Source organism: Anomalospiza imberbis, chromosome 9, assembly GCF_031753505.1.
Source record: "Anomalospiza imberbis isolate Cuckoo-Finch-1a 21T00152 chromosome 9, ASM3175350v1, whole genome shotgun sequence".
In the NCBI taxonomy this organism is placed as follows: domain Eukaryota; kingdom Metazoa; phylum Chordata; class Aves; order Passeriformes; family Viduidae; genus Anomalospiza; species Anomalospiza imberbis.
This window is the reverse complement of record NC_089689.1, coordinates 29,216,750-29,227,118: the sequence shown is the minus strand read 5'-3', so window position 1 is coordinate 29,227,118 and position 10,369 is coordinate 29,216,750. Positions and strand designations below refer to the sequence as shown.

The window sequence follows — 10,369 nt, the reverse complement described above, 5'->3', positions numbered from 1 at the left end:
GCGGCGGGCGCGGCGAGCGCCGGGGGTGGGAGCTGCGCCGCTCAAGTGCGCGGCTCGGCGGAGCATTACGGCGGCCGAGCGCTGCCCGGGCCGGCAGCGCGGAGCCCGCAGCGCGGCCATGGCCGAGCGCCGCGCCTTCGCCCAGAAGATCAGCAGGTACCGGGGCCGGCCGGGCCGGGGGCGGCCGCGGCACCGCGCGTGGGGGCGGGCGGGCCCGGCCGCGGGGGCTCCGCCGCCGCCGAGCCCCGGGGGCGAGCGGGCCCGGCGCGGCCCGCGGGCCCCCGCGCCCTGCCGGCCTCCGGGGGCGCCGGGCAGGGTCCGCCCGGCGGGGCCGCGGGGCTGCGGCCCCTCCCGCCCGCCGCAAAGGGCCGGGAGCGGGCGCGGCGGCCGCCGAGCGCGGGGCCGCTCCCCCGGGGGAGCTCCCGCGGGCGCGGGGGAGGGAGAGGGAGGAGGAGAGAGAGGAAAGGAGCCGTGGAATTCCGCTGCCGCGAACAAAGGCCGGCCGGGCGCTTTGTGCAGCCCCTCTGGCCGCACAATGGGCGGCACGGCGCTTTCCTGGCCGAGCCGGCCCTGCCCCGACCGCCTCCCGGCGCTGCCCCGGGCCCGCACCTGGGAGGGGAGCGCCGACCTCCCTCCCGCTGGCTGGAAAATGGAGAGACAGCTCCCTTCCAGCGCCTTCCTTTTGTGTGTGAGCAGGACCGCTCGGCTCCGTGGACGCGCGGAGCTGCGCGAGGCTCGCGGTGCTGAGCATCCTTGGGTTTCTCAAAGTTTGGTCATTTTTTGAAGAGGAGTATTTATAGAAATTTTCCTGCCGACGGCAGGTTTGTGCAGATTTACATTCCGAGTTAGGCATGTGTTTCCAGGTGGGAACAGTTTTCCTGTTTGCAGGTCTGACCAGGTAGCCTTTGGTGACCATGGTACCTCTCCTACCTGTAACCAGCAGTGGAGTGAAAGCGAGATCCATCAGTTGTGCCAGAGCTGTTCAGGAGGATGTGGACAGTAGCAAAAGGAGTCTCATTTTCATGCCATTGAGTGAGAAGCTTAGGTACAAATAGTTGCAGTTAGAGAAGCTGTGATGGAGAAGGGTCATGGGCAAAAAAGAAGGAGGTCAAAGGAAGAGGATGGGTAGGGGGTAGAGGAGTGACATCAGTCTCACCCCACTCATGATCTGGAAGCAGGTGAATACATTGCTCTTCTCTTCAGCTTCTCTGCACGTTTTGATGTGCACCAGCCAGGGGTCAGTGTGACAGATCAAGGAATGGGGAGAGATGGATTTGCTGCCAGACCGTTTTTCCTGCTCCTTGGTTGTAGTCATGGGAATGTCACATGAGAGTCCGAGCTGTCAGTGTCCGAGCCGTGCAGCCCTGGCTGGAAGTTCAGTAAGGTGGCCCTGGGGTGACCACTGTGGGCTCAGCAGTCCTGCCTGGTTCCCTGGGTTGTAGCACAGCTGTGCCAGCTCTGTGCACCTTTTGGACCTAATGGATCCACTCCCTGTGCTTCCCAGTGTGGTCTTTAATCAGGTCTGGTTCACCTGTGCCTGTAGAAGGACCCAGGTGCTTTGCAGTGAGGTCAGGGCTGTTGCATCTCCAGCTTTCTTTTACACGTGTAAGATTGTTGCGTTTTCTGTGCGGTTTCTCATGTTGTAGTGTCATACTCTGAGAAATCTCAAATTCCTGGTTCGTGGCCTGCACATCCAGTGCACACGAAGGCAAAAACTTGTGGGCAGAACGTTGCACCTGGCGTGCTCTCCTTCCTTCTCCTGCTGGCACAGAACTGCTGGGAGTGTTGCTGTTCCAGGGGATGAGAGATTGGAGCAGGCAGTGCACGGAAGTCCCAGAGCTGTGCTGGTGGCTGCTGGAAGCCCTCCCCAGTTCCATTGTTTCAAGAAGAATAGATCCCTCACATTTTCACACTCTCTCCCCCCGGTTTGGCTGACTCATCGAGGTAGAAGTAGCATTTGTCTCACTCACAGGAAATAGCCATGCTGCTCTTGCTTTGCCTGTGTGCTCCAAATGGATGTCATTCGGACCCACCAAGACAAATTCCTTTAGTCCAGCTGCACGTTTCTAAACCGGTTGTTACAGTAGAGGTAGAAAAACAAACATGGGATGGGCTGAGCTGTTTCTTGGAAAGCCCAGGGATGTGTCCTCAGCGCACATTTATCTGCTGTGCTTTCTTCAGCCACTGTGGTGCCCCTCAAGAGCATGATGAGAACGCTGGTGCCATGCCCTGCCTGCTCATGGTGTCCAAATCTTTAAATATTGGGCAGAGGCTATCAGTAATTGCTCCAGCAGTTTCAGAATATCTTTTTAAGACTATGTTACAAGGCGTCTTCATGTTTAGGTCCTGCTGAGTTTTTGCAGGATGTGTTTAATCTAGAATTTGGCCATCACAGGTACTTATTATTCTTCTTGACTCCACCAGAAGAAACTCCTGAGTTAAACATATATAATAAGTTAATAATATCTAAGATATTGCTAACTGTAATACCTGAAATTGCTAATTTTTATTTAAAAATCTATTGCTAGGAATTTTTTTTTAAGCTGTAGTGGATCACATCCTTTTGCAGCATCCTGATGCTTCTGTAGCAGCAGTGAGGCTGTTGCTTCCATCTCAGTGGGAGAGCAGGAGAACTTCAGTGCCTCCTGTGCCTGGTGCACATTCCCAGCTGTTTTATCCCAGTAGATGTTTTGGATATGGGGCCGCTTGGCAAAGAAACAGGATGTGGAAAGCCCCTCACCAAAAGGGTCAGTTCTGAGTTCCTGGATGTCCCAGTAACTGCAGCATGTTGTATCCCAGCACTCCAGTGCTTCCTGGGACAGAGGAGAAGAGAAAAAGAGAGAAAGAAAAACTCCCCCTTTAAACCTCACACTGCAAAAACATTGCAGGGATAAACCCATGTAGGCTTTCATGTGAGCCCCTGACTCAGTGCCTTGTCAGTGCTCCTGGAGCATCCTGAGGCTGGGTTATCTGGGGAATTCAGAGCTGCTCCTTCGGTCAGACCATCACCATGGAAGTGCCTTTGCTTGGAAAGGGTTTGGATCTTCATTTCTGCTCCCACAGGGGGAGAGGATCCCTGTGGCTTGGAACAGCACAGCTGCCCTGCCCTCTGTTTTACAGTGCCTGTCAGCCTCACACAAACCCCACAGTGTGATTTTTACAACTGCTCCCTATTCTGCTGCTGAGAATTTTCAGTTTTCCTGTGCCCAGCTGTCAGTGGAGTCCAGAGAAAGCAGTTTTTACCTGGTGGGTCCAGCCCCTTCCCAGGTGGTTCCATGTGAACAGGAACCCCATGAGGTGCTGCTGTCTGGGGCTGGGGGGGGTCTTCAGCAGGGGCTGATCCTGCTCTCAGACATTCAGTGACTTGGAAATTCCCCAGCATCCAGGACTCTTACACTGCATGGGATTCCTGGAGTAATCACAGCTTGTCTTTATGGATTTGAATTGAGGGGAAAACACTTGTGTTCACTACATTCAGAGCATCTTATTTCTGCTGCAGCTCCCTTTACACTGATGGGGTGCTGTAAAAGGGGACTTGGGAAGACTAAATTTGCTTTTATGTTCATTTAGAGCCCTTTTACACTCCCTGAATGATGTGTCAGGGGGGCTGACAGCCTCCTTTGCCCAGCCCCAGGGTAAAGAGGGATGGTGTGAAACCTGCACCCACTGAAACCAATAGCAGAGCTGTCACTGGCTCCCAGGAGCGCCAGATCGGGCCAGAAGCGTGGTCACAGCAGAATATTCATCACAGTTTATTCTCTTCCCACATCCAGATGCCATTTGCATTGTCAAAACACTGTCATGGATAACTGAAAGGATTTTTAGCAGGAATTTCAGAGCATCCCTTTCCTGTTCTCCCCAGAAGTCCCACTGGCTGTCCCCGTGCAGCCTCTCTGGATGTCTCGTGGGGGAGTTGGCTGCGCTTGGGAAGCCCAAGAAAATCCCTGACTGCTAAAAGCAAGGGAGAAGGCAGGGACAAAACTTCACAGATTCACAGAATGACCGGGTTGGAAGAGACCTTCAAGATCACGGAGTCCAGCCCAGCCCCAGCACCTCAGCTAAACCCTGGCACCCAGTGCCACCTCCAGGCTTTTTAAACTCACCCAGGGATGGTGACTGCACCACCTCCCCGGGCAGCCATTCCAGAACTTTATCACCCTTTCTGGAAAAGCTTTTTCCCAATTTCCAACCTGAATTTCCCTTGGCACAGCTTGAGCCTGTGTGCTCTGGTTCTGTCAGTGCAGCCTGGAGACAGAGCCCAAGCCCAGCTGGGCACAGGCACCTTTCAGGAGCTGTGGGGAGTGCTGAGGTCACCCCTGAGTCTCCTTTTCTCCAGGCTGAGCACCCCCAGCTCCCTCAGCCGTTCCTCACAGGGTTTGTGTCCCAGCCCTTCATCTCCAGGGCTCTGTCACAGAGCTGCTTCTCTGGCCAAGGCTTCCTCCTTTGGTTGGGTGTTTTTAGCTTGAGGTGTGACTTTGCTGTGCTGCAGGATCCAGTCCTGTGGCGATTTCCTCAGTCAGGTGTCCCGGGAGCTCACTCCCTCCACTGCAGCCCAGGGGTGACGTTTCAGCCTCAAAAATCAAATATGATCAGAAGAGCACCATAGGCAGTGTTGTGTGGTGTTTTCTCATTTAATCAATGGTGAGGAAAAAGGGAGCATGTTGTTGCTCATCTGTGTTAATTTAAGAAACCACACACACCCTGCAGCAGTTGGGATCAAGCTGGGCATTTCCTCAGCTGGAAATCAAACCCATTTCACTCCAAGGGGAAGAAGGAGTTCACTCAGAAGGAAACAGGACCTGGGGTTTTAGGAGGAAGGGCTGAACTGGCAGGGTGGCTCCAGGCCAGAGCTGTCCCTGCATTCCTGGAGCAGGTTCCCTCATCCAGCAGAGCTTCCCTGGGTGGTGACTCACACCTGGATGGGGCTGCAGGCAGGACAGAGGGCCAGGTCCTCTCTCTGCACAGGTGACACTCCGCCAGTGCCACCGGGCTTTGGGATTGACATCCGAGCACGGGGAGTCAGGAGGATGGGTGCCTCCAGCCCGTGCTGGCCGAACAGAGGGCGATGCTTTCCCTGGAAGAAGTAAATGATGTGTAAATGCAGTTTGCTCTCTCTGAGGCCGAGCAAGCAGCTCTGCTGAGAGGGCTGAGATGCCTCACTGTGCCAGGCTGCCCTCTCAGAGCTCCCTGGGTGTGCAGTCCCTGCACGTCACCCCCGGCTGAGGACCAGGCTGGACTAGCACTTCTGTCATTAGCAGGATGGGGAGAACCAATTTGCCTTGCCCTTTCCCAGTGGAGAGGGCTGAGGAAAAGGGAGGATTCCTCACATCACCCCAGGCTGGCCCTGACCCACCTTTGCTGGGAAATAAGAGAGTTCCTGACCTTGCTTGGCATCACCAGGCAGATCTCGGGGAGATTTTTTTTGGGAAGGCAAAAAGAAGAACTGATATTTCCAGTTTGCTGCTTAAGCTAAAAAAATGTTTAAAAAAAAAAAAAAAGGAACAATTTTTGGGTTTAACCAGGCAGGGCACATAGAAAGAGAAATTATTTTTGTGTGTAGTAGAGAACCCTAGGAGTGCAAACATGGCTTCATTTTGTTATTTGCAGCTCGGAGTACTTTGAGAAGGACCAGTTTTGTTTTGCTTTAGGAGCCAGTTCCAAGAGGATTCTTTTTTGCCTCTTCTTTTTGTGTTTTTTTCTTTTTCTGTGTGAACCACATGTACACACAATAATTAACCAGTGAAGAAGGTCAGAAAGGAAGTGACTGGGGAAGATGTACTTTAAACATAGACATTCATGAGGCTGTGGGCTGTAATTAACTGGAATGTTTGTCTGAGGTTCCCAGGTTACGTGTTGAATATTAGATAAGTTACTAAAGAGTAAAGAGGCAGGTTTTTATTTGTCCTTTTAATTATCAAACCTTTAATGGCTCTTCAGCTCTATCAATTTTTTTTTTTTTTTTACGTTTGGAGAATATTTATTTCTCTTTTCTTGATGGGGTTTGGTGTAACACCAGCATTGCTTTAGGTTAGAAATAGTGCTCAGGGTTATAGTGTAACGTGGACTGCTGGTCCTGAGCAGTTTGTCGTGGGCAAACAGCCTCTGGGAATGCAGGACGAGGAGAAGGCAAGTGTGTTCATAGAGTGATGGAATGGTTCGGGTTGGAAGGGACCTTAGTGCTCACCCTGTGGTCAGGGACACCTTCCACTAGAGCAGGAGTTACTTGTTTTAGGGAAACTGGGAGCCTCTGGCAGGAAACAGAGAGGAAGCAGCCCTAAAAGAAGTCAGCCGAGATATTTTCTCAATGTGGAAATACTCATTTGGTTCTCCAGAGGTTCTGCTCCTTCTCTGGAGTCGGTGATCAGGGTGAAGCACGTCTGCTGAAAGGTGATTCCCAACTGGGACAGCTCTAGAAAAGCCATTGGGTGATCAGGGGAGCCCAAAGGCTGGAAGGGGACACCTGGCAGGTAGAAAGGAGTGGGAGAGGCCTCTTGAACCTGATCATGCTGCCGCAGACCCAAAGGGGTATAGATCACCCATAAATACATCTGGAGATCAGGTGACATTAGGAGATGGTTTCTGAGTGTCAGAGGCACGATGCTTTCCCTGGGGAAGTGGTGTCCAGAGCCTCTGTGAATGCAGTGCCACTGAAAGGAGTCAGCCTGAGCTGTGGGTTGGACTGCAGGCTTGGAATGAACAGCAGCAGCTCCTGCAGACTCCACTCAGGAATTCTGAGGTTTACACAGTATCCATTAACTTCACGTGGGAAGAGTTTCGATGGGTGCTGGTGAAAGCTGGAGAGGCAGGAGTGCTTCAAACTTGAGAGTGTAATGATGGTTCCTTGGTGAAACCCACTGGAGATTCACTTCTGACTTGCTGTGGTCATGCTTTGGGGGAATTTTCAAAATCCACTGAGGTTATTAATGGGGCAGCAGCCCAGCTGATCAGTGCCACCTTTTTGTGGCACCACATTCCTTCCCCTGTTGGACCACAGAGATGCCCTGGGGTTCCTGGGGAGGAGCCAGGCACAGCTGTGGTTGCACAGCTGGGGACAGGTCCCCTCCTCTGGCTGGACTTCCCATCTGTAAACAACGCCTCTTGAAAATGGGGAAGGGTTTTTAGTTTTTCCTGTTGGGTTCTGATTTTTCCTGCCAGGACTCTGTCTGTGCCTCGTCAGGAGTGACACAAAGCACAGCAAGTGAGAGCCTGGCGTAGAGCAGAGCCTGTCTGCATCCTGGGGACAAGCTTGTCCCCAGCTCCATGGTGTGCTTTCCATGCCAAGCAGCCATTTTCATCCATTCCAAATTTCCCTACAAAAGCCAGCAGCAGGCGTGGTTTGCTCTCACGTGTGTCTGTGTGTGCACACATGGTGGGAGCAGGGAGATGGCTTTTCCTGGATGTTCCCTGTCCCCAGCAGGACAGAAGCCACCCACCAGAAGTGAAAACATCAGCTCCTGTGGATAAAGGCAAACACAAAGGAAATGACTTCTTGCAGCCAGAATACATAAAAGTTGATTTTTTTCCCCTCCTGTAGTTTACTTTATAAAAAAGACAAAATAATGCTTCCTCTAGCGAATCTTACGTCCATCCTTTGGCCTGAGGAAACATCTGCTCCCCATGGCAGCCTCAGTTGTCCCAGCCAGTTCCCTCTTAGAGTTCCCTTCTCTTCCACTGACAGCAGTTGCCTCCAGCTGCCTTCATTCCTGCCCACCAGCAATCCCAAGGACAAGAGCCCATCCTGATGTCCAGGTTTAGCTCAGGACAGGTTTAACCATCTCCTTGGCGGGATTTTAGCAGCTTGTGTGCTGTTCTGATAAACAGCACAGTCCCCCTGGTGAGACCAGGGGTCTCTTAGCCATGAGGATGCTCAGAGATCACTGATACAGCAGAAAAAAAATCACCCCAGTCCTTGCAGCCTGTTCACTGCCTTATGGGCTGGTTATTGTCTCCTTGGAGCCGGGAATTTGCTCTGGGAGCCAGAGCTGCCAGCAGTGTGTGATGTGGTGAATGACACTCGGGGTGGGTTTGTCACTAATAAATTGGGTGTTGACTCCTGGAGAGGAGCATTTGTGTTGGTGAGGTCTTGCAGGCCAGGGGTACTCAGCAGCTTTTCAGCTACACAGCTTTTTTTTTTTTTTTTTGTGGAAGGATCTGGGTTTTGGTTTGCTTTTGGAACAAAACCATTTCCACCCTCCTCAGAGGCTTGGCTGTCCCTGCTGAGAGGAGCTGCAGCTTCCTGCTGGGATACAGGATGGAGAGCTGGGGATGGCTGTGCTGGGGCTGGGCCTGTGGCTCTTTGTTTAGACAGCCCCTGGCCATCAGCATTTCCCTCTGTTGTGCTCCTGCTCCCCCCTCCAGGTGGCTTTACCCACCTGTTGTGTTTTCAGCCTTACCAGAGACAATGTGGCTCTTCAGCCAAAATGGAAAACCGTGGAGGGTCACAGCTTTCACCCTCCAGGCAAGGAAGGGCTGCTCTGTGCTTCCCATTCCTGGTGGGAAAATTACCCAGTGGTGGAATTGCTCTCTGGCAGAGACACGAGGCTCTGTGCCAGTGTTTCCGCTGCTTGTCACCTTTACCTTTCCTAAGCGGGAAGGGAAACACCTTTTTGTTCTGACCCAGTCATTTGTTTCCTGGTCCTTTGTCTGACTGTGATTGCAAGCCCCAGAAATAGGCAGAGGGATGAAAATGCAGAGTACAGGAGCAGCTGTGTGACCAGGAACTGCTGAAGGGTGAGGAGAACTCTGGAGAAGAGCTTTCCTTGGAAGAGCCTGCTGGGAACAGGTTAATTTGTGCTCGGGGTCACGTGCATTTTATTGCCACAGGTGTGCACAGAAGAGCAGTTCACAAAAGGGAAAAAAAATAATTGCTGTTAAAAATGTGTATCTGCAGCCTTGTGAGAGCTTTGTGATTGCTGGGAATTTGTTATGCAGGATCTGTTCCCAGTGGGCAGTGACACCCTTATTGCAGTGAGCAGTGTCTGGATCCATTCCAGCACCCAGGGAGGTGTCCCTGCTCCATCCCCGCGTGCCTGTCAGAGGTAACTGTGTCCCTGTGTCCTTGCAGGACCGTGGCAGCCGAGGTCAGGAAGCAGATCTCGGGGCAGTATGGAGGCTCCCCACAGCTCCTCAAGAACCTCAACATCGGAGGCAGCGTCTCTCATCACACCACTGTAAGTCATGCCTGGAGCAGGGCTTGCTCAGGCTGCTGTCCACACTCATTTCACCCTCTGAGGAAAGAGGAAACTGCTCTGCTGACAGCTGGTTGATGTAAGAGGCTCTGATAACACCAAGGACAAAATTTCATGCAAAACCCACTGATTTTGGGGATTTCTGTGTTGCAGATCAGCTGGTGTGGCTGGGAATCTGCGTTTCTGCAGAATCTTTGTAGGACAAGGAGCTTTCTTGACCAGATATTAGTTGTTTTATCTCCAGACAGCCTGGATTGGGCATTAAATTCCATGTGTGTGTGGTTCTCTGCATGGAGAGCTCTTTGCAAGCTCCTGCACTTCAGGTTGCTGTTTTCCTGTCCTTGTCACCCTGAGAGCAGGACCACAGCAACTCATCTGCTCTTCTGAAGTATTTTAAATATTATTTTGCAAGCTGAGTGTGGCTATTTCTCATCTCAGGAATGCATATTTACTTACAAGTTTACAGCCTACTTTGAAGAGCGGCATTGTCACAATCACCCTTTCTGAAGTCAGACTTTCTTGCATGGCCTACCAGTAACCTTCCAGATTTATTGTGGTAAACATTTCAAGAGTGCAACAAACTTTTTCAAGCTGGAAATGTTTGATTTGGGGTCTCACTTCGGGTCACAGCAGTTCCTTTTGCTGCAGTCAACTTGGAAAATAAATATGAGAGCATCTTGTTTTCTTCATAGAGGGGTGGTTAGGTCAGGCAGGGCTGGAAATGTGCCCTGAATTTGATAGTCTGTGCAAGTGTTGTGAGTTTACAAGAGTTCTTCTCTTTGGAGTGGGGTCCTGTAGGGTTTCCTCAGTTCCTGGGGTTGTGGGAATGAGTCCATGGGAATTCCCTCTGCTTGGTGCGCAGTGTAACCTGTGACAGCTTCCTCCTGTGGAGCACACACGTGTCCTCAGAGCAGAGTGTCACCTCAGAAGGGACCTCCAGGCTGACCTCTGGCTCAGAGCAGTGACTTCAGTGCAGGCACAGACTTCATCTCTGAGATCTGGCTGTGCCAGGGGCACTGGGGATGGAGGAGGGCTGGAATTCCTGTCATGTCCCAGGAGCTCAGGGAGAGCAGAAGGCTGGTCTGCCAGCAGCCTGGTGGGGACTGAGCAGGTTAAAGAGAAGGGTTAATGAGGGAAGGGTTAATGAGAGCTGCTGCCCAGGCTAATGCCTTATCTCAGTG

At 52.2% G+C, this 10,369-nt stretch overlaps 1 protein-coding gene across 17 annotated transcripts in view; it reads left to right on the top strand.

Moving 5' to 3' along the window:
- DOCK7 (dedicator of cytokinesis 7) overlaps positions 1 to 10,369 on the top strand; it is a 96,195-nt gene continuing 85,826 nt past the window's right edge. For 15 of the 17 annotated variants that reach the window (XM_068198947.1, XM_068198946.1, XM_068198942.1 and 12 more), the window contains exons 1-2: positions 2 to 156; positions 9,065 to 9,170. In XM_068198947.1, the coding sequence (XP_068055048.1) occupies positions 119 to 156; positions 9,065 to 9,170 (144 nt within the window). In that variant the 5' untranslated portion in view covers positions 2 to 118. Of the gene's footprint in view, positions 157 to 9,064; positions 9,171 to 10,369 lie in introns of all 17 variants that reach the window. The other 2 variants (XR_011001843.1, XM_068198943.1) reach the window with 1 other exon arrangement.